The sequence below is a fragment of the Anguilla rostrata genome, chromosome 10 (genome assembly GCF_018555375.3).
Source record: "Anguilla rostrata isolate EN2019 chromosome 10, ASM1855537v3, whole genome shotgun sequence".
NCBI lineage: Eukaryota > Metazoa > Chordata > Actinopteri > Anguilliformes > Anguillidae > Anguilla > Anguilla rostrata.
Genome location: NC_057942.1, coordinates 11,975,927 through 11,999,361, shown reverse-complemented (window position 1 = coordinate 11,999,361; position 23,435 = coordinate 11,975,927). Strand labels below are relative to the sequence as shown.

The window sequence follows — 23,435 nt, the reverse complement described above, 5'->3', positions numbered from 1 at the left end:
GGGTGAGTGGGTAAACTGTGGAGGTGGGGGTACAGGGAGCAATTCATCTTGTGAGTGGATTGTGCAGACTAGAGGGATTTTTTTTTATTTCAGAGAACCATATGTTGTGTTTACCAATTCACATTTGTTTGTTGGCAGTCTTGCAAGCAAAGCCCAGTGTGTGTGTGTGTGTGTGTGTGTGTGTGTGTTTTTGCTTTTATTTGTGCGTGCAAGGAAGTGGTTCACATTTGAAACCTGTTTATAAACTACATTTGGAGGGACCTCCCCATGTGTTCTGTGGAACACAAGCAGCTATTGATGAAACGATAACCCACAGGACCAGACACGTAAAGACAGCAAGAAATATTTGCTCTCTTGTTGAATGCATATTTACATATATGCGAGAAAAATAATTTATGCAAACCACAATCAACTATTGCACCTGAGGTATTTCATCTTTTAATTCAGAAGGCCACAGAACCACTATTGTACATCAGATTATTTATACAATTGAATTCATACTGCTGAACTGGTTCACTGGGTGGTGTTAAACTGACAGGTCCACAGTACTTTTCTACTGATCCAAATGGCTTATAAAAAGGGCATTTCCATGAATATTTGGCACATTGCAGTATACATACACTACTGCACATACATTTACCAATTGGAGGACTGTTTTACCTGTATGTAGTTAGTTATTTGAAATTTTGTATGCAGTATTCAGCTAGGTTAAAATATAGAATATAATTTACTCTATATCTGCCAAAAATCCAAGCTTCATTTTTTTCCCTGACACCACAGTACAGTACGTATTTCATGGTTATTGTTTATTCTACTGACGGATAGTCTTATCCAGAAGGAACTGCAGGGCTGTCATGGCAAGCTACATATAAAGCATATCATTAGAGCTACAAGAACAAGCACACAGATAACAGTATAGCATGCAATGGATCAGTGATAAAGCATGACACTAAAATACAGTGGCAAGATAAGCACTCAAGCATATCTGATACAAGTGCATATGCAATGTTTTAAATGATTGTGAGGAAAACCGTTCCTGATCTCAAAGCACAACGTGCCAAAACGAATCATGACCAACCACTGGAGTAATGTTAGAGCAACCATGAAGGATTCTCTGTATCAGCTTCCATCACACTAGCAAAGGCATACAGCGGTGTATTAACTCTGATTAGTGATGCATCACACTTCACTACAGGTATGGGGTATTGTGGTACCAATAGCAAGTCATCTACTGCAAGACATTGGCAGTACTATCTACTATCAGACCAGCTGCTGGGCCCTTACAGGAAGATCTTACAGGTCCCAAAACCAGATGGTAAGACCCTATTGGACTAAGTGGGGGGTATAAGGCCAGGCGAGGAGTTAAAATTCTAAATTGTTTCTTTGTGAAAATAGTAAAAGCATATTTTTGTGGCAGTTCCTGAGGGGAGTTGATGGAGAAACATAATTTCCATAATTTTCCCTGACTCATTTTATTTCACCAAAAAAATATAATAAGATTTATCATGCACATTGATATTTATATCCGCCTGTCCCATCCAAACAGACCTCACGGGTCTACATTGCCCTAACAGGGTTCCCGTCTTGCGCCCGTCCATCATGCTTGCCTGCCTGCGGACTTTGACCTTCCTGTACTGGAAGTGTGGCCGCGTCTTTTTCCGCCTCACCGGGCCTGCGGGCGCTCACGGCGAGGACGGGGCCAGGCCCCCGAGCAGGCTGGGATTGGAGAGAGGACGCGGCGCCCCAGGGCCTACTGTCACTCCGCATGGGGCTCACCGCCCACTCGCTGACTCACACTGATCACAGTCTGCCATGCGCACAGCGGGCAGTCACTCCTGTAGCTGTTTCAGTGGAGCAGCCTATATCCGTTTTCCTACATACAGTATGTACAGGTGGAGTGGGTAAGCCAGTATGTCAGGACCATCTGAAGAACACAACAGTGACCTAAATTGGCAGATATTCATGAATTGTCCCATGGATGCCTCTTGTTCGCAGAACAATCTATTCATACATCATAGGATAATCGGAAATTTCAAACATTCACCAAACAATACCTTATCTGTTCCTTTGCTGAGACTTGATATTGAATGCCAAGTTTTATTTGCAAGTTCCAACTGCGGACTGTGCAAAGCAAGGATGCCCTGCCAAACCGAGGCCAGTCTGAACCTGTCTGAGCTGAAACGGGTTATGGCACACTCCACTCACCGCTGGGAGAGACTGCTGGGGCTTAGCATTTTCATAAATGACCAGAGGGAGGAGAATCAAGTTTCTGCAGTGTCAAGAGTGGCAGTGGAATCCATAAGCCTACTGTAGGAGAGCTGGAGCTGATCCAAGCTAATGAGGGCACTTCTCAGTGGGGTAAAGCCCATTATTTTAATGAATGCAATCATTAATTAGCTTTGAAAATGCCTTCATTGAGGGCAACCTCAACTGTTTACATCTCCATGACCCACTTACAGAGCTGGGCTTTTACAGTTGCAGCACACATGCGGGTCCTCCCTGAAGGAGCAGTGGCAAAGTCCCTACCTGTACCTGAACCAACCACCAAACCTCATAGCAGCTAAACCACTTTGTGGCCTTCTCGTTCCTAAAGTGTGATGTGTAGTCGGGCTTGGCTAGCGTGTGACTGGAGTCCTACTGGGATAACCCACTAGCTGAGGGTGACCAATAGAGGGTATTCTTCCTTCTGAATCAAGCAGAAAAACCAGTCCTCTTACACAGCAATTTTGCCCTGTGCTGTAGGAACTACTCTCTTTTAAGAGTTGTTAAACCAAGGTAATAACTCATGAAAGAGCAACTTCAATGAAGAAAATACAACTACATACAGTAAGCTCCATAATGTTTGGGACAAAGACATTTTTTCTTGGTTTGACTCTGTACTGCACAGTTTTAGATTTGCACTTTACAATGTACCTGTGACTAAAGTGCAGATTTTCAGTTTTTATTAAAAGGTATTTTTATACATTTTGGTTTCGCCATGTAAAAAAAAGGCAGTACTTTTTGTGAAAAGACCCTCCATTTCAGGCACCAAAACATTTGGGACAAATGGCTTCACTGAAGTTCCTTATTAGTCAGGTGTGTTGAATTACTTTCTTAATGCATGTTTAAGAGAGCTTTCAGTGTCTAGTCTTGATTCTAAGCGTTTGATTGCCTTTGGAGTCTGTTATTGGCATTTGTCAACATGAGGACCAGAGTTGTGCTAATGAAAGTGAAAGATGCCATTGTGAGGCAAAAAAAAAAGAACAATCAGAGATTGGAACATCATTAAGAAGAAAGAGAGCACTGGTGAGCTCAATAATTGCAGAGGGCCTGGTAGGCCAAGGAAGATTGCTACAGTTGATGACTGAAGAATTCTCACCATAATGAAGAAAACCCCAAAACACCTGTCAGACTCACTCTTCCAGAGGCAGGCATGGCTGTGTCAGTGACCACTGTCCATAAAAGACTTCATAAACACTGATGACCAGGTTACAGTTTGGTAAGAAGTACTTAAGAGCAAAATGTGAAGGCTGAATGGAACAAAACACCCTTCCATAATCTGTGAAATGTGGTGGTGGTGGGGGTGCTATGGTTTAGGCATGTACAGCTGCCACAGGTACTAGCTCACACGTCTTCCGTGATGATGTAATTGCTGACAGTAGCAGTAGAGTGAATTATTGGTATTAGAGGAGAATCTTATCTGCTCAAGTCCAAGCAAGTGCTTCCAAACACTTTGGATGGTGCGTTATCCTATAACAACACAAAATAAGCCAAATCAAGAAAAAATATTTGTCCCAAACATTAGGTATATATAAGGTGATATGTACTGTAAATATGGTTAATGCAATGATTAAACAGGCCTACATACAGTATATTCTGTAAGAATTGACCATTGATGATTACTGGTTTTGGGCGTGCCACCATGTCAATCTTATACTTGGAGCTGGTTAAGGCTGGGGGTGTTTGTGTGTGTGTGTGTGTGGGGGGGGGATCTGGATGCATGTATACTTATGTGACGTCTTAAGGCTTGTTGTCTAATCTGCCCTCAAACCGTGAGTCATTGCACAACCCACTTCCATTTTTTTTTTAAATTACCAAACTAAAACTGCTCTTAAAAGAGTCAATTTATTGCATAGAACGGGGGGTTCCCTAGAGTCCTGGTAATATTTCCAGTCTGACTCACTCAGTTCTGGACATCTAGTCGTCTTTCAATATTACAAACTGAATTTAACTCATTTATTTTGCTTTGTGAAGAACCATTTGCAATTTTACATGAAGTACAACATAAATTTTTTGTATTGCACTAGCTATAAGTGCATTTTCATCTGCAGTCCCTGGGTAGGTCACAGCAATAAAAACAGAACACTGATGCAGAATATTATTGAGAGTAAGAATAAAGGAACAAATGAATCCCTCCTCTGCTCCTCAGCTAATGTGTGCTTTGAGATGAAAGGCACTATAATGCAGTTCCCATTGCTATTCATCATTTTTAGATGTATTGCTCGTATTAGTATTATCTCAAGTCAAATAACCAAATTAGTCAGGGCTCCACTTCCCCTTCGTTGTTTTTCCTGATTGAGTTCAGTGGGAAAGCCCAGAGGATTCACCACAGCTGCAGGAGTTCCCAGTCTGTCTGTCTGTCTGTCTGTCCGTGTGGGGTTGGGTAATCCAGTACAGTCCAATACAGATCCATGTGCTAGTCGGGGGAAAGAGTAACATCCCCCCCACCATCTTTGTTCCCGTGGCGAGACATGGAAATGTGACATTTCCATCTGGGGGCTCTGAAAAGGTCACTGTGCAATAGTAGCACTCTCGAGACCACACAACGCCTCCTCTCTGGCTTGAGGGATGGCTTCTTGGCAAAGGCATTCGATAACACAGTCTTAATCTGTCATAAATGTTTAAGCAGTTATTTCCAAGTTTGAAAAACAAATAATGACGGTTTAAAAAGTCAAGTGCAGTGATCTGAAACAATGGTTTGTTTTGCCACAACCTGGCAACCTGAGCGCATGTTGTATGACAGCCATCCCTTAAGTCTCCACCTACATGTCTGCCTTTTATTTAACAACCTATGGTGTAGAGGAACGTCCAATGTCACTATCAAAGTCAGGTTAAAGGAGACGACTGTGGACCCATGCTTTACTGTACTCCCATACTGGGGTATTTTACTGTACGGTATACTAGCTGGTTCTTGGTTTCTGTGTTTCAGTTCATGTTGACCCCTTTTTCACACCCATTTGGAATAGCCAAATGTGTTCTGAACTCTCAAGGCCCTGCTGTGCCATCCGTACCTCTCACAGGTGCACCGCTCAAGGGCATTCGCCCACATTTCACTCACAATGGTGCTATAGCAGAGGGCCAGGGCCAAGGCCAGGGCCAGGGCCAGATCCCCTTCCCTCACAGATGAAGCCACTGTAGTCAATGAGTACCTCATTGTGAGGACTACTTCGGTAATCCTAGGAAACCAAGGACAACAAAACCCCATTGTTGACAGGACAGGGCTAGTTGTGTGCTGCCAAAATGGGCTCCTGGTCATAGATGGGTAGGCTGAAACCTGGGACTCTTAGGACCTGTGCCTTTATTGACTGAGCCACTTGGGAGCCGGATGCTTCAGACTACTGCACCATCATCGCCCAGGGGTACTCCGGTGTAGCCTGAAGCTTTATGCAAACAGTTTCATCTTAACTTACTTCATCTACTCTGTCTATGATTTTGCCCATCAGGGGCTGTATGATGCATAATAATTCATTCATTAATAAATAAATAACTTACAAAGACTGGCTAATCCTTTCTTTCCTTCTCTTTTGAATAAGTCATCAAACTAGGTGTCTAAGATTTACATCCGAATTCTGGAGCCAAAATCCAGGATGCCTCCCTGAACACAAGCACCATCTAACGGCAATATCAGGGTGCACCATGCAGCATTGGTTATGATCATTGTCCGCACGCTTTGCATATACTAATTTTCCTCAGAGGTGATTCCACACACATCAGACGCATAACTGTCAGGTTTCACAGATTGATTTTTTACTGCACTGCAATACTCAAAATCCCTTAAACAGAAACAGGGATGTATATGTTTGACAGATTATTTTGCATTTGGGTGGGCACTCTTTCACTTGGCAGTGAATACCAATTGTAGGCTTGATTGCAGGCTTCACGCACATGCTAATGAGCCAGCCAGTCTAATAGCAATGTCTGCGTACTGACATTGCCTGACATGATTGTAAATGACATGGAGCTAATTGGTTAAAAATGACTGATGTGCTTAATTTGCTATAAAACAATGTTAGCGTTATGTGTATTGTTAATTATCAAATACACAAAACAGGATTGTATTTTCAATGAATTTCAAAAGACAGCGGGACCACTCTTCTTTTCTATGTCAAGGGTAACCTAGAAACAAGCCAATCACAACCATAAGTGATTGAGAGAGAGTGATATTTTCACTTGCGTAGACACTGTGTTCCTCAACTCCCTGTTTGAGAGTACTGGTGAAATTAATATTCACCTCTCAATCCTTCTGTTATCGCATGGAACAACGCAAACACAAAGAGTATTACAGAGTAAACTAATGCTGATGACATAAATAACGAGATAGGAAGGGTGGGATGATTGTATCTCATTCCTGCCTACATCATGCACACCCACTCCTCCCTGCCCAGGTCATGTGGAGTACACAATGTTCCAGCAAGATGCTAGATTGTGTGGTCACCTTCCCCATAACTATCATATACTTGGGTCTGTGCAGATGCTTTGCAATACAATGAAAATATAATGGACAGCCCCCCCCCCCCATTTCTTTATAATAATGGAGAAAAGGGGAGGGGTTATACATTCATCTCAATGAGCCAGGATGGGTGGGTGTATCTCAAGACACCACGACAAGGTTGAACTGAAATTATACCTAGATCTGACACTTCCTAAATTAGTAACTGGAACTGACACCTGCACAAAATCTTGCCCGTAAAATTAATATCTCGTTCTTCTTGGGGGCGACATAGCTCAGGAGGTAAGACCGATTGTCTGGCAATCGGAGGGTTGCCGGTTCAAACCCCGCCCTGGGCGTGTCGAAGTGTCCTTGAGCAAGACACCTAACCCCTAACTGCTCTGGCAAATGAGAGGCATCAATTGTAAAGCGCTATATAAATGCAGTCCATTTACCATTTACCATTCATATTCAACCTGTGGAAATGTATGGCACTGTGAGAAAAGCTTACACTACACTGGACATTACACACATCACAACACTGCAGTCAAATACATAGTGTGTTTGTGCTACTAGCTGCGTAAGAACAGTCGGAAAAAGCTCTTTATATTCCTGTAAAATGTATTCATTGAGGTCATCCTAGGCTTCAGGGAAAACATTTCCTAGCCCTCCTGGGATCGTTTTGACAGTTAGGTGCTCTGGAATCACACCAGCTGTCTGGTGAATAATAATGTGCACTTTCAGATGGATTCCCAGAGCATTAGACAATGTAAATAATGTCACCAAGCACCTGCGTTTCTTCTACATTCTGTGAGTCTAGCTTTTTGCAGTTCATTAGGAGTGAACAGAAATAGCTTCGTCAGCATATGTGACGGTGGTCAAATCTGTGATGAGTGCTGATAATAACAGGAAATAAATGACTCTCAGGAAAAGACTTGAAGGACATCCAAGTAGAAAACAACGGAAAAAAACACCAACAGGCATAAATCATTACCTCAAAAATGTAGAAAAACACATTTCCTTATAAATACCAAGGGAACAGCAATAAACAGCGAGGATTTGTATGAAAATACATTATAAAATAATTTGAGAGGGGAAAACTTTAAACACTACAATGGCAAACAATTAAACTAAACAAAAGCCATCCACATAATCTAGATCCTATCACACTAGTGGTTGAGGCTTTTTGCATGTAAAGGCTACAAAAACTATCCTGATTATCTACCATAGATAGAAATACAGACTGATGTGACATCAGGAAACTGCATGTACCAGACCAAAAAAAGTCAGTGTGCCAACATGAACTTTGCTGTCTGAGGAAATGTATATGCAAGAAAAAAGTAGTGAAGGAAATGTTGGAAAGTTCAGGCATTTAGGCATACACACATTATAGGGCATTTTCATTTACTGTTACAATTATTCTTCCCCTGTTACAATTATACTGACTAGGTCATATGAATGTAATATTGGACTGCTTATACTTCGGTTAAAATTTCAACACGTAATGACTACCGACATGTCAAAGCTGTCTGATGTAAAATCTCATAGTTCTAGGCTAAATATTTTCTGATTAAATGAGCAAAATCAAAAACTGCTACACCTATACTGACTCTCCCCAAGTAAATAATTATCAAGGCATCTGTATGGAGACCCATTATGTACCTTCTCAAACAATCACAAAACAAACATAAATACACATCAAATTCAAGTTTCCTCTGGAACTATCAATATAGTTAATTATAAGCTGGCTTCATGGAGTCTTTATTCTCTTTAACAGATATCTGTCAGAGCAAATTAAATGGTAGTTTTATACTTTTCTTGTGTCAACAAACAAGAAATTGAACTCTTTATCTAGAAATTAATTAATATGCTCACAGACAGCTAGCTTTCTGTCACTCCTTGGCCCTGACTTGAAGTGATATTTTTCCAATGGAAAAATGCTTAGGGCATCACCCACAGAACATTAACTCCTACTGCTATGACTGCATCTCTCATCCTTAAAAGCCTTTCTTGACCTGGAGGTCAGCACTGAGAAATTCAGGAAGAATACTGTATACTTACATACACAGTCTTTGGGCTCACTTGATTCCAGGCTAATCACAAGTCGTCCACAGTGGTCTGACATATGAACGGTTGGAAGGATTTGAACACGTTTGATGGCAGAGTACCTACCTTTGCGTAATCTTATTCTTAAATGTGTTACTCCTCCACCCACTGTCCTACTCTGCCAAGTATTGTGCTGACGAAATACCTATTTCCTGCCTGACGGTTCTCACTTTCTTTCATTTGGCAAATAAATGAAATAGAAAGGTGATGGTAATGGTTTCAGATTTTTGTAACCTCTGGTTTTTTGAGATGACCAGTGCTGTGCAATGAAAGGTTATCTTCGCAGGTATTTAGTAAACATTCCAGTTCTTTCTTCTATATATTTCTACTATATCTTGTACACAATGTTAGGTGTACGTTCCTGTGCATAAAATGCCATCCAAAGGCAATTCAGTATTTATTTCGGTAATTCTTCGGTTTAATTATTATTAGTTACAAGGGACACCTGTAGAACCACAGAGCAGCACAACCTTCCAATTCATGTACGTGCTCAGAAACGAGATTTTCTTCATGCGATACTGTGCACCTGTGCTGAATTTATTCCTCCAATCATGATCCGTCATGTTCAGTTATTGACGGGGGGGATCAGCTGGGCTCTACCAAGCAATTTGGTCAGGCATGTCCACACACACAGTGCTTTTACAGCCATCCACAATGATGGATAAGGCTACGCAGTTTCATATGCTTGAACATTGTGAGGTCTGGGACACCATCTAGTGGCAATCCAGCATACAAACATTTTCAAACACAAGTGAGAAACTGTCCATTTTGAGCCCTGAAAAATTCACCTCTTGATGATGACCATTAGGTGGTGCACCTGGTCTTGCAACATAAAAGCCCAAAAAGCATTTATGCTGCATTTGTCCCATCTAACATTCAAACTGTAAAGGAATTGTACTGGCCTAGCATATTGACTTTCTGCCCTCACACATGTGTCAATCCATGCTGATGACTTTCAATGTAAATGGGGAAAGAAGCGCAAAATGCAGAGTGAGTACCATTTAAAATGAGCAGAGGACTCAAGACATTCACTTTATTAAACAAACAGTGATTTTATTTCCCCTCTGCTTCAGCCCTGAGTACAGAAACAGCTGAAAGCGAGGAGACTGGCGAGTCCGATGCGGCTCTCCTGGGAGTTCTCCGGGGGGGGGAGGGGGTGGCGGTCTCACAGGCGGGTGATGAGCGGTGCCCCGGAGGCGGGGAGCTCCTGGTCCAGGAGGCGGAACAGCATGGCGCACTTGTTGCGCTCGGGGACGCGGCCGAGCGAGTGGTGAACGCGGGCCTGCAGGTAGTGGACGTCGCGAAGGCGCTCCTTGCAGTCCAGCTTGGAGAAGTAGGCGGCGGCCTCGTCGAGGGTCTGCACTGCCATCTCCAGGGCTGGCGGGAAGACAACGAGCGACAGGGACAGGCCCGCCATCTCGGGTTAATTCACCGGCTGCGTACAGAGGTTCGGTGCACCACCTCGAGGCCTCATCACCACAGCTTCTACATCCACGAGCACATACCCTACTGACCTCGCGTGTTACCACGGCTACACAGCTGAATGAACAGGTTCCACACTGCCTTTTAAACACTACAAAAACTAGGAAACTCCCAGGCACTATTGCACTGAAAAAATATTTTTATTTTAAGTATTTTTACCTCTTAACATAAAAGTAATGGAAAGGGGCAAACTGATTGAGTAAGAGAAAAAACAGGAAATGAATGAATTTCCGTAAACAACGTTTCATCTTAAAAGTAGACAAGATAAAAAGGAGTTTAAGGGAAACTAAAATGTGCGCTACAGTGTAAGAGCACAGAGCGAGAATGACACACACAAAGCGTTACTGGAAGTTGCATCACTAGATCTTGTACTGTATTCCCTTGTAAACGGAAGTGCGGCAGAGAGCTTAGTCAAATACAGAGACTGAACAAAGGAGAACAAGAAGTACAAACAACAAGCACAAAAAATGTTCTGGGATATACGTAACCAAGCAGAGCGGAACAGAAGAAAACTTGCACACTTGCTGATGCTCCCCACACGCCCCCCCCCCCCCCCCAAACAAAATAATTTCAAGTGTGTGTTCATGACCGTAACATCCCTAGAGGTGCACATTTCTAAATAAATCTATTCCACTCGTGCTGTATGTGTCAAATTCTAGGCTGTTTTCTACTTTAATCATGTTTTTCCCCCCTTTGCAAATTACCTTGTTATATCTAGTAATTAAAATTTTATTTGCACTGTTGCTTCAAGGACAGCAAAATCAATTTTCCCATAAATGGTGTGGAAAGTGCACTTGATAGGTATAGTTGATTATGACTTCCACACAAACGGGCTCTTTATTATTTCTAAATAATACAATCTTTACAGCTGCTTTATAAAACCAAGACAAAAAACAACCTAAAAATGCTGGGGTTTGAAAAATTCATTACGCTTTCTAATGCCTTCAGACTAGCAAACTGATACATACAGTATATAGGCTTCTCACTGCAACAGTTCTACCTGTATTCACACATAATTGGTTCATTGCAAATTAGAAAAATGCACAGACAGCATGAAGGGCTGGAAATGTGGAACTTAAGACTTTTTAAGTTACTGCTCACTAAAACAGTTGGAAAGGGGATTTGAAAGGTACAGGTGTATCAGAACACCAGAATAACCTGGATCGCATGCAACCCTCCCATGTGTAAGCAACTTAAATGAAATTCTTCATTTGCCACTGTGTTATACTGTCGCCGTCAGATGGTGCAAAATGTCCGCCGCCACCAGTTGGCACGCTGGTGAACAGCTGAATGGTCTGACACCTGAATGCAGTGGTGTAACCATGACAACGCATGCAGACAGACTGTGACAATCCCAGCGCTGATTGACCACGGTTACCAGGAACAGGACCGCAGACATAGAGGAGCGGGGCACTGCCTTCTCTGAGCTTATTGGGAGATGTGTGATGACCCAAGGGCCAGGAAGCCGCCTCCGTTCCACAGCCGGGCTTTCCCACAGGGGTGTTCCAGTCCCGATGTGACCTCACTGCAACATCTGCGTGAGAATTACGACTTCCTGGCTGATAAACTACGGTACTGCCACACAGCTCCAAGGCTTTGGGGAAGAGGTACTCACTGCTGAAGAGCCTGCACTGAAAAAGGTCTCTCAAAACCCAAAGTGACTGTTTAAATCGATAAAGGAGCGTGAAAAGAGAAACGAAGGAGACGGACGTGCAATAAAACAGGAGCTTCCTGTGACCCAGGCACGAACACACAAACAGCCGCACGGTTTCCACGGTTACCTGCTCGTCTGTGCTCGCCGGGCGCGGCCCCGGCCGTGGCGATCTGGCACTTGGCGACCAGCAGCAGGGCGCGGCCCTTGTGGACGACGGCGCCGTGGGCCAGGATGGGCTCCATGGCCTCGTGCAGGATGTTCAGGGCCTGCTCTGGGACCCCCAGCATCAGCTGCGGAGGGAACGCACGGTCTCAGGAACACAAGCTACCGCGCGGCCAGCTGAGGACAGCGTTCGCCCTCAACCGTGACTTGCTAACGAATGCCTGACTTTCTCTAACCACTCGTGAAGAGAAAGCCTTACTCTATTCAGTAGTTTGGTGACTTCATTTTGGTTACAGCTTAACTGGCCAATCCTAATTGGTTAACAGCAGAACTAACACGTCAACTTGAGTCCAAGTCAAGAAACAAATGTGCTTACAGTACAGGTCACAGAATGGGAAGCAGTGGAAACATAATAAAAACTGTCAATGAAATGACATTACACCCACTTAGCAGATGCTCTTATCCAGACATAAGCATGTAAATGCATTTGAAAAGGTTCATAAGAGCAGCAATACTACAGAAAAAGGATGATTAATACTCCTAAGAGCCTCTTTTCAGGCTTTCACAAAGCGCATTATCAATTCTGTTTGTAGCGTTTCCAACTCCGAATACAATGCGAGTCTTTTCCGCTCTCTTTCCGTCACGCTCCATCGCTGGAGCTTTGTTTTCTTCCCCAGCAGTCAGTCTCCCGGGTTTGCCACAGCCATATCTGGCTGAAACACGTCCTCTCTGTCATTTCATATGGATGAATGTGCGAGGGTTACGCTCCCATTAGTCCTGGGCTGTCAATCACAGAGCCGTTGGGCGCGGCCTCCCGCCTGCTGTCCGAGCCCCGCCCTCAGGCTCCGGCGGGCTCAGCCTGGGCTGATGACTCAGAGCGGGCCCCGGCCTGCGGTCGCTACGCAGCCCCGCGGCAGAAAGGCTCTCCATTACACCGCTGGGGCCGTGGTGCAGAGAGCCAGGAGGACCCCAGTCGCTGGGGCGGGGTGGGCGACTGGGGGGTGGGGGATAGGGAGGCTAACCTGGGAGAAGGCCAGGTGCAGGATGGTCTCGGAGGCCAGGGACTGCAGGTGGTGCTGTCGGGCCAGGGCCAGGGCCTGGAGGAGGAGGGGGAGCGCCGTGGCGAAGCCCGAGGACTCCCAGTGCAGCTCGGCCGTCGCCAGCATCACCCTACGGGGCAAGCAGAGGCAGAAACTCCAGGGGTCAGAAAGTAAAGGTCCTACGTGTCTCTTCAACCCATGAACTCAGCCAGCTGATTGGCTGAACCCAGGTGATTGGACCAAATACCAGGGAGGACTTGTTGCTTTCTGAACCTGGATTTTCCACCTCTGTGGCAAGGCCATGTGAACAGCAAGAAGGCCAGTGGCAACTCTAGCATCCATAGAGTGCCACCAAACAAAACACTGCTTAAAACCAGCGGGGCAAGAAAGGTCTTGTCCTTTTCCCTTCATGCCAGTGATGACACCAAACTTTCACCCAAAGGAATATCTGTCATTTGAGGGCATCACTGTCCAGCAGCTGCTCCCTGTAGCCTTGTGTCTGTGCTTTGCTGAGCTGACAGGTCCTCGCTGTCAGTTTAGACAGCTGTTATCATGTGACCGGCCTGTTCTTATCAGCAGGGAGAGAGTGGGTAAAGTGCACTGAGCAGTGTGCTCTCATCACTAGACAGTGAAGTGTAGCAGGTGGAGAGCTTGTGTGAGCAGTCATCATAAAGGGGAGAAGGAGAGAGTCAAGTGTGTGTGAAGAGCAGGAAAGTGCAGGGGTCCTACCGTATGATCATCTCTGTGCACTTGGTCTTCTCGCAGTGCTGCTGCAGCTGCTGCAGGACCTTGTACGCCTCCGTGGTCTGGTTCTGAGCCTTCAGCACCAGCGCTTTCCTGCTCGACAGCACAGAGAGGTTACCTTCACTGCAAGACCCCGGCCTGCGCTAGCGTGCTAAATCCGTGTAGCACGTCGCTGCTACTGCTGTTCACTGTGCGAACAGTCGTCCAATCAGAGGGCTGAGTTACACAAGCGGACAGCACTGGGAAACTGCAGGTGCCCAATCAAGCAGAGGGAGTCGCCACTGAGTGTAAGTGGTGGTGTAATGCTGGGACAGGCGTGGTCAGGATTTGTTTCCGGACTGTGCTCCCAAACAGATGCAGACTGAACGTGGAATCTCACCTGTACAAACCTTCCGTCTGGTTCAGGGCAGCGATGGCTTTAACATGGGGCTCCGCCAGGTGATACTTCCCATCATTCATTGCTCTCTCAAACTGGATCTTCAGGTCGCACAGCATCCAGAGCTAAGGCACAGGGATTGCCAAGACACCATTACATAACGCATCATTAACATAATTTCCATTGCCGCAGGAAATTAATAAGAATTTCGTACAATTGCGTATCTCAACGAGCTGGATCTCATAAACGGGTAAATCCAGTTCTTAAATCCAGTGACAATGCCATGCCCTCCAGCTCTTCTGCTCTGGCAGTGGACCACACTGAAAACACTGGGATGGATGTGCGCTCTGGTTGGCTGGCTGTGCACCACTCACCTCCGCATGCTTGGTGTGAGGAGGAAACTGCTCCTTCAGGTGTTTCAAGATCTCAGCCGAAGCACCAAACAGGCCCTGATGAGGAGACCACAGGCCAGGCACACGGTCAGGCCTGGCACCAGACCCAGGGGAAATGAGTAATGCACGCGGGAGGGAAGGGGACTGCTGGATACCTGCTCCGCGTGCAGCTCGGCCAGGTGACACAAGGCCACGGCAAACGCCTCGGTGTTGTTCTGCTGGACGCCGAAGTTCACCGGCTCCAGGCTGTTCATGTTCAGGAGCAGCTGGGCCTGCTGGAGGGCCATGGTGCTGAAACACAGGTGACATCACAGCATTGACATACCACGCCCCTTTTTTTAGGGAAATCTGGAAAAATCTTAGGTTCCCATAACCAAGTGCCAAATAAGTGGTTGAAAAGGTTAGTTGGGTTTTAAACCTCACCAAAATTACAGACCTCAGTCCAATCTGTTTTAGATACTCTGTGCCCACATGGTCAATGCAAACATAACAGTAAAAGCAAAAAATGCCCCAACAATCAACAAGATGGGGGGGGAGAGGACTCCTCCACAAGCCACAGCAGGCGAGGGACCCCTCACCTCTTGCCGTACATCCTCCAGATGGAAGTGGTCTGGGCCAGGCTGATATCGATCAGCTCTGACAGGCTGTGCTTCCAGTGCAGAATGTCTGTATCCTTCAGCGCGTCCATCAGCTTGTTCGCCGCCTTGCCCCCTATCGCCCCCTGCTGGACCAGGGACTGAATGCCCAAAGAAGCCAGGTACTGAAACAGAAATCGGGGGTTACTTTATACAAGTCAGCGTGTCCCACGACAGTGCAGCAATTGATCTTACTGCAGTTTTCAAACATAAAATTTCATCTTCAACTAAAGGTTCTACAAACACTGCGGTACGTCTATGTTTGTCTTACGGGAAGACAGAAGTGGGCGGCCATTTTCACAGAGTCCTCAGTCAGCACCGAGCTGTCTGATCCCTTCATCTGCTCCAGCATGTACAGCCAGCTCTGGAACAACAAACACGTTTTTTAAAATAACAAACGTGGGAGGTGGAAATTACCCAATGTCAACGTGAACCGTGCCCCGTGAACCGCGCTCTCACCAGGCAGTGCTGGAGACACACGTGGTCGTTGGACTCCTGGGCGATGCGGATGGCTTCCTGAAGCGCCAGGTCAGCCTGCTGACTGAAAGGAGAGCCGTGGCTGAGATATGCTCTGAGCATGCACCGCCAACTTACCCAATACAACCACCCTCCCACCCCACCCCCAACACTGCACTGTTTACAAGCATCAACATGAAGTCTGGTGAACAAAACCCCAATCATAAATCGTGCGATTCGTGATGTGCAGATAAGTGTGATTCATGATGTGCAGATATCCTTCTCCATATGGTGCTGTGTGAAATTGCATGGCATTAACAGCTCACATTTACAGCCTGTTTAGCACTGCATCATATAACTGACTAAATGAAAAACTGTACCGTATCAGTAACATCGTAACCAGCAGCATGAGGTTGGCCAAAGCACAGCCTGGAAGCATCGCAGATTTGCCATCCTGCTCACTTAGTTGCAGAACTGTTGATGACTTCTCATTTTTTCCAACAGAGATTTTAAACATTGTATCATAATTAGTAATAAATAAGTAGTGAAGCAAAATATAAAGAATAATGTTATCACAGAGAACGACTCTGGTGTTCGGTACACTGGACTCTGGTGTGAGGTATATTTTCCTGGCATGGTTTACAGACTCCTTTTGTAGGCAAGGTCAATATCAATCATTAATGGAGCTGAATGATCATCTTTACCATGTATTAGGGCATGTATTTCTGACAGAGAGGATGTCTGCCTTTCAAGATCACAATACCCCATTACACAGAGTAGAAGCAAGACTATTTTGCCAAAACAGATTTAGGAAGGATTTGTACTTTGAGTATTTTCTATAGAGGGTACTTTCACTACATTTTTAAGGAAAGGTTTCACATTTCCCTCTGTTATATTTTCCAGTTCTCTTCAGTTACAGCTTCTCTCTCTGATCTATAGACTAGGAAGTCATTTTGAGCTTGGTGCTGCTCACTGTCTGGACTCTGTCAATTTCTGCAGCAGTAACTTGCATTGACCAATACATAGAAATTACATTTATGTGCGTAAAAAAATGCTGTCACTGCACTGTGGAGCCTGTAGATCAGTGGTAACCAGTCCTGTTCCTGGAGATCTACCGTCTGGTAGGTTTTCACTTCAGCCCTAACAAGGCACAAATCATTCAACAGCTAGAGATCTCATTGAGCTGCTAATTAGTAGAATCAGGTGTGCCAAATTAGGGTTGAAATGAAAACCTACAGGATGACAGATCTCCAGGAACAAGGCTGGTTACCGATGCTGAAGATGGAGCCTGAACAATAGGAACTAACTCCTACACATCTCCCTCATTCCTTCCTGATACTCAGTGTCAATACACGTGTCCTTGATAAATAAAGTACCCTTATTCTGACTGACTATATTTAAACCATTTTTTTCCCCTCAACATAAGTTTCAAAAATGTGGAGTCAGCGACTCTGCGAATTAGCCAGTTCCTCAGTAACTGTAAGAGACATTCACTGTTCTTCGTCAGCCCTCAGGGTCCAGAAAAATAGTGAGTTGAAGGAAATGGCCTGTATTAGACAAAAAAATCTTGCTAAGCTCCAGAATTTTGTGGGGAGAAATGCATGTCGAGGCAGTCTGCAGCTTAAATTAGAGAGAATGGAAAATACATGAAATATGTGTGGAATACACATGGCACACATTTTACTTGCAGTTAAAGGGTTCCAAATGCACCTATTTAATATACAGGTAACAGGTGCTTCACTACTTTTTTGACTAGATACCCTTATTCAATTTTTAGGACAGCTTCTCCTTCACTTGAGTAGGGTTTCATTAAAGTGAGTACAGATTTTGAGTACTCTACCTACCTCTGGTTTTTGAAGCATGACAATATTACTATTGTCCAAATACTAATATTATACATATCACATAGCCTTGTCATTCTCTATATCTGAACCAAATTGAGCTCTTATAGAATATTCTGGAACAGCCCAGACAGCGCTTTCCACTTCCACCCAGGGAGCTGACTGACTTGACAGTGTTACAGTACATTACCAGTAGAATTCCAGAATTGGTAGACTGTACCACAGCACATGCAGGCTAGGCTGCATGGACCAGACACAGTCGCCCAACTCTACATCAAGTGACTTTATATTTACGTTTGCATTTTTTTCTACTATATAGCCATATAGGCTTATGAGATGTTTCAGCCGCTGCTCACATTGCCGACCAGCACCAGGTTCAGAGGGCACTCACTAGTGTCCGAAGCGGCAGTGCAGGGCGGCCAGGTTCAGGGCAGCGTAGCGCAGGCTCCGCCCGTAGCCCTCGTCGCCGTTGCTCTTCCCCTCGGCGCCGGTCAGGATGAGCCGGTCGAAGTAGTGCAGGAGGCTGTGCGTGGAGATGAAGATGTCCTGCACCCGCATGCTGTTCAGGTAGCTCAGGTAATGCTTTAATGACAATCAGAACAAACACGGCGTGGGCTTCAGTTTCTTGTCTCTCTAATAACAACAAAGGGCCATTCTAAGGGAGTTCCCGGAGCAGTGTTAAGACAGCATCAGAGCTATACTGGCAATGTAATGTAATGTGAGCACTTATCATTTTTACAATTATTTACATAACTGTTGAAGTGCTGTAAAAAAACTACACTGTTAAAACAAACATGTACAGGAGTTTCAAAGTTTTCAGGTGTTTTGGCTAATATCAGTTTCCCCTGAAATAGTAATCTGGGTAACAATGAAAATATTAAACAGCGTTTTCAGAAAAGGAAATAACAGCAGCCCCCATCTGACCCTGACAGACCCTGAATCTCCACCAAGGTTAAGCCTGTCCTTGCCAAACACAGACACAAAGAGAGTAACTCATTCATTTTTCATGGCCCTTCTGCTCTGAGCTCAAGCACCAGATTTAGATCTTTGTAAATAAGGGATAATTCCCCGCTCTTCCACCTCTGAAGCCAGACCATAAGCTAGACCTCCTGGTGCATTTAGCATTTATTTGTGAAATGTGTTAGCCTGGATGGTACGCTACCGCTTCTGCAAAATCCGGGTTGAACTTCAGCATGTTGTTGAGCTCCTCTTGCAGTGCTGCAGGCTTCAGGGCTTTGTTCTCATCGTTTTTCAGAAGGTAGGCCTGGAGACAGGACACAGTGTTACCCTACGGCATCCAACCGCATTCTAAATCCACCGGAGAAGCAACATTCAAAATGTGTCGGTTTTCTGTCATACAACACAGAACAACTGATTGAGAGCAAATTTTTGTTATTTCTTGGATGGAGCATTGAGAATACAATACCCACCCAGAATCTAATTTCATCACGATAAGACTGCTCCGTTGGTGCAAAAATTAGCACATTTAAACTTACTTGTCTTGCGAGAAAATACTCAGCTTGCTTCTGAGAAAGGGGTCCTCTGCTTGGGGTATCCACATTACTGAAAACAAAATACAAACCAAGTATTGAAATGTAAGGCAGGCTTCTAAATTGCAGTGAGTGTGAGACACCAAACACCAAACAGCAAAATGTGTAAAGCTACAGTAGTATGAGTCATTAATGATTGACTGATTTGAACCAATCACAAAAATTTGGTAAATGAAAGCAAATCCTTCAATGGTTCATGCACCCAGCAACAGCTAACAAATGGAGCCCCCATCCAGCACTGGCTTCATGAAACCTCAATCATCCACCACTGCTGAAACGGTTGAAAAACCCAATGGCATATTAGGAAAAGAAAGGAATTAGTACAGTAGCTCAGAGTCACGCAGTGGTTCACTGTCCAGCTCTTCTTTCTCCATCTTTCCCTCCATGGTGTCCTCGGTGTTGGTCAGCTCCATGTCCGTGTCCTCAGTGGCTGTAGCAGAGAGATTGGCCTTGCTATCCAGGCCTGGGACGTAATGGCCGTGGTAGTAGCGCTGAAGAGCGGTATACAGCTTGTACACCTGACTGAAGGAGAGCTTATTGTAGGCCAGGAGCATGTGTCTCATAAACAGACCTGGAAAGAACAGCACACGGGCATAAGCCTCACCCAGGCCAAGAAATATAAAACACCTCTCATGACAAAAGGCCCTCTATAACAAGAATTACAAAGATGTGCAATCTGTAAAGAGTCTCTACTCACCAACCACACTGGTCTTGTAAGCTTCCGAGTCAAGATCACTGAAGGGACTTGGGAGAGTGGCGAAGAAGGACTCCATGTCCTTCAGTTCCCCACCCGCCATTACATGCAGCCTTATAAAAAAACAAAAACAAAAAAAAAAAACTAAGGTTTTCCTGTTTTGAATGTCAGTCTATTCTTGAGTTTTCCTTAGGACTATAAGCCCATCAGGAGTGAACATATTCCACTTTAATCACTAGATTTGAATACAAAATTAACAAAATGCCACACTGTTACAACAAAGGGTTATAGGAACTGCCAACTTTACCTCTACATCTAATCCCTTATAGACTGCGTCCGTTAGACATATACTCTAAGTTAGTAAGGTCTTTGTGCAATATAAATTGTACATAGTCCCATTTGAAAAGCTAATCTTAAAGCACTTCAAGATTAAAAAGAGTAACGGAGAGAATACCGTAGAAAGAGAATACAAAAAGAACATAAGACGTACTCATGACATAAAAACACAATTTTTGCATTAAGCAGAACAATCTGTTAACTACCTATTCATGTGTAGAGGATCTTAGTGTGTGGTCCAGGATGCTCTTGAATCAACATGATCTAAAATTCAAGGTGCTGTTGATGCAATTCTATTGAGCCATCAGCTGCTTCATAGTGCTTATGTACTGTCTTTGGGGGCAGTGTGTCTCTTATTCAGACAAGCAGAATTGATGCTCTTTAGGCAAATTAAGTTACTGCAGGTGTTCAACAATGTGTCAAAAAGCACCCAAAAAATCCAAAGGCACTTCACCCTGTAGCTGTCAACAATATATTTTAGTCTTGTGCCAGGGACTTGTGAGCAGTAAAATTTAATCCAGTTTATTGATCTTTGGTGTGGATGGGTCCTGGTATAGATAGAGAGAATTTGAACCAACAGGATGCTTCCAGAATAAGTCCGTATACGAGCACATATCTTCATGACATTATGCCCTAAAACACAACCTGGGAGAAAACTATGAGTACTGACGATACCAAATATGTCACCCATACCTTATCTTGACGGCATAGGCCGTTTTGGGACAGCATTCATCAATAGTCCTCAAGAGCTGTCCAAGGGTCAAATCTGGACCCTGTTGAAACAAGAAACGTAGGATGTGCCGCACGGTAGATACGATGTTGACCATTGCTTGGATTGGATGCCTGGCCTCACACTTCAAAGAAAACCTTTGAGGCTTTCACAGTTTCGCAACAGTGGTAACCAAAATTTTTAAGTAGCTGGTGGCAAGCTGCATCATTTAACGTGTAAAACACTCACCTGTTGCAGCGGCAGAATCAGTTCGTTTAAACGTCTTCTCTCCAGAAGTCTCATGCGTTTTGACATGGTCATTTCGTCCAGCAACACCAGTACGGAAATTTTATAGGGGGTCACCCAGTCTTTTATCCCAAACACATTGGCATGCACTACCCCGTTAGTCATCATCGGGTTGAAATACAAACTTTCGTGGACACTTGCCATGGCACCGTGTAGACTAGGTTGCTATTGTTTGCTAGCTTGCAGCACCATTCAAACGTGGCTATGGTAATGTTAGCTAGTTAGCTAGTTAATAAATATGAAGTAATTACAGCGAGTAAATAGGCCTGCTACGTATATTTTAGTGTTTGGCACATTCAGTCATACAGTTGACGTTAGCTGACGTCGTTCTAGACCCCATTCCACATTAACATCTGCAGTTAGCTGGTAGCCAAGAATAACGAGCCAACTAGGCTAGCTGGTTACATTAACACATTTCTAATTGCATGTGTTACTTTGCCTACGTGAAGTAGCCAGCTAAAATACCTTTCGTCTAGCTATCCAATTAGCTAAGTATTTGTAAACCGCCGTAAAATGATTCAGAGAAAAACAATCATATACATTACGGCAAGCTAGTCAGCTAACTCATCTGTTGCAGATTGCAAGAGACGAAACTACCGCCTAGAACATCCGCCTCTTCCCTCTGTAATTTACTATAGTACACATAGTAGAAGTAAGAGAAATAGATTTGATCAGAGATTGTCTACTTATGTCAAGATACACAACTCCCAAAAATGTAACTATACCTTAGTAAACCGAAGCGACTCATTTATGACACAGGGAACAAAGCTATTGCAGCCTAATCTTATTACTTGCTCAATGAAAGCCTTTATGTGTATGCGTAATGAAGACTGCACTTGAAATATAATACAAATGCTGTTTTGCAAGCCTGTTAATTACCTAGGCTACAGTGGGGAAAAGTCGAGTTTTAAAACATTATTCTCAATGTTCTTTGATGAACATTTGATATTATATTAATAGTTCGGCTACACGTAGAATAAATACGATTAATAACACATCGGGCCCTGTTTCTTGAAAGAATTTTTACATACAGAATATTGTGTGGAGGCATCTTAGCTTGAGTGCGTCATTCAGTTTCCTAGGGAACCGCCAAGGATACGAGGGATGTGCAACGAAATGTTCCGCTACTGCACTTGTCACGACATGTTTTTTTGATTTTTCATTGCAAAAGAGATTGCTCCCGTTTAAAAACTTGGGACGCAATGTCAACACAAAGTTTCCTAACGGTGCTGCAATGAAAAAAAAAACTCGAGAAAGTAATAGAAGAAAGGAGTGTATTGCAAAGCTAGCGACATTTCTTAACTCATATAGTCTGTCTATAATGACAACACATGCTCCAGTTTGCAGAAGAATGTCGTGATTGATTAAATGCCCTGGATACTGGACATCATAAAATCCCCTTTCAACAAGAAATTATTCGGATCTCACATGCGAATTTTGTTCTGAGGAAATATGTAACCTTATGGTTGATTATATAAATAATGTTAATTTTTTTTATAGTATCGCCATAATTGCCTACAAGCTTCATTCAAGCCCCGATACAAATAAGCAAAAATAAGTTATTTTCTCTATATGCTTGCGATGGTACGATTTACTGCATTAGCATTGCCGAAAATAATAATTGTGCGCATGACCTGAGGGTAAACAATCGCTAGATAGATTTTTTATTTAATGAGAGGATGACGTCACATTATCCCTATCCCCACAAGTGCAGATGAGGTGTTCACTGGCATGCGGCAGGTGGCACAGTCTGAATTTTTTAAACATTACATCATCGTATTCTGGCTTTTTCCCCCCATTCAAGTCATTACCAGCTTTTCTGCCTGGATGTAACTATAGCGAACCCAGTTCCACATCAGCTTGTCTCTTCGGACTGAAATGCTTGAAATATAATTTAGGAATGTAGCAAATAATGCAAATTGCATTTTCTTTTCCCTCTTGAATTTTTCTTTCATTCATCAGCGCAGTAATACACCGGCTTTAACTGACTGACGGTCTTCCTACCGAGTACAGCTGCAGAAGAACATCCACAATGCTGCAAGTACGTAGCAACCATTAATACGGAGTGTTGTAAACTCTTCTATTTCGGTAATTTAAATTGTAGTGTCCCAATATGTAGCTACAAAAAGGCTTTAGCTCCCAGTCTACATACGCACCAAAGCATAAAACAGTTTTACACATTCCCCACATAGCACGGTAATCATGAAAGTAAACGCCCTTCAATGGTGATTGGCTTCTATAGATAGCAGTGCCTGCCGTTCCCC

General features: G+C 44.0%; 2 protein-coding genes across 3 annotated transcripts in view; both read right to left on the bottom strand.

The window, feature by feature from the left end:
- Positions 1-8,874, bottom strand: part of LOC135264975 (glutathione hydrolase 1 proenzyme-like) — a 63,436-nt gene extending 54,562 nt beyond the window's left edge. The window contains exons 1-2 of one of the 2 annotated variants that reach the window (XM_064354116.1): positions 8,750-8,868; positions 3,684-3,729 (exon numbers count right to left, since the gene is read on the bottom strand). Coding sequence is in view for 1 of the 2 variants with exons in the window: in XM_064354115.1 (XP_064210185.1) it covers positions 8,750-8,751 (2 nt within the window). In the remaining variant the exon portion in view is untranslated. Of the gene's footprint in view, positions 1-3,683; positions 3,730-8,749 lie in introns of both variants that reach the window. The other variant, XM_064354115.1, reaches the window with a different exon arrangement.
- A 915-nt stretch (positions 8,875-9,789) lies between these two features.
- On the bottom strand, positions 9,790-23,316 carry anapc5 (anaphase promoting complex subunit 5). Its single transcript, XM_064354109.1, has 17 exons — positions 21,115-23,316; positions 20,850-20,929; positions 19,824-19,933; positions 19,451-19,697; positions 19,073-19,139; positions 18,739-18,840; positions 17,968-18,158; positions 15,739-15,820; positions 15,551-15,643; positions 15,223-15,404; positions 14,800-14,935; positions 14,627-14,701; positions 14,256-14,377; positions 13,862-13,969; positions 13,115-13,262; positions 12,058-12,220; positions 9,790-10,171 (listed from the first exon to the last, which is right to left on the bottom strand). The coding sequence occupies exons 1-17, from the start codon at positions 21,313-21,315 to the stop codon at positions 9,960-9,962; spliced, it is 2,319 nt and encodes a 772-aa protein (XP_064210179.1). The 5' UTR covers positions 21,316-23,316; the 3' UTR covers positions 9,790-9,959.
- Between the last annotated feature and the right edge of the window lie 119 nt (positions 23,317-23,435).

What these genes read in the sequence shown, in the direction of transcription:
- anapc5 (XM_064354109.1), bottom strand. Translation starts at nt 21,315, where the DNA reads ATGGCAAGTGTCCACGAAAGTTTGTATTTCAACCCGATGATGACTAAC. An exon ending in CCGCCCACTTCTGTCTTCCC is followed by an intron (nt 15,405 to 15,550) that starts GTAAGACAAACA and finishes TTTCTGTTTCAG; the next exon opens with TACCTGGCTTCTTTGGGCAT. An exon ending in TGCACAGAGATGATCATACG is followed by an intron (nt 13,263 to 13,861) that starts GTAGGACCCCTG and finishes CTTGCCCCGTAG; the next exon opens with GGTGATGCTGGCGACGGCCG.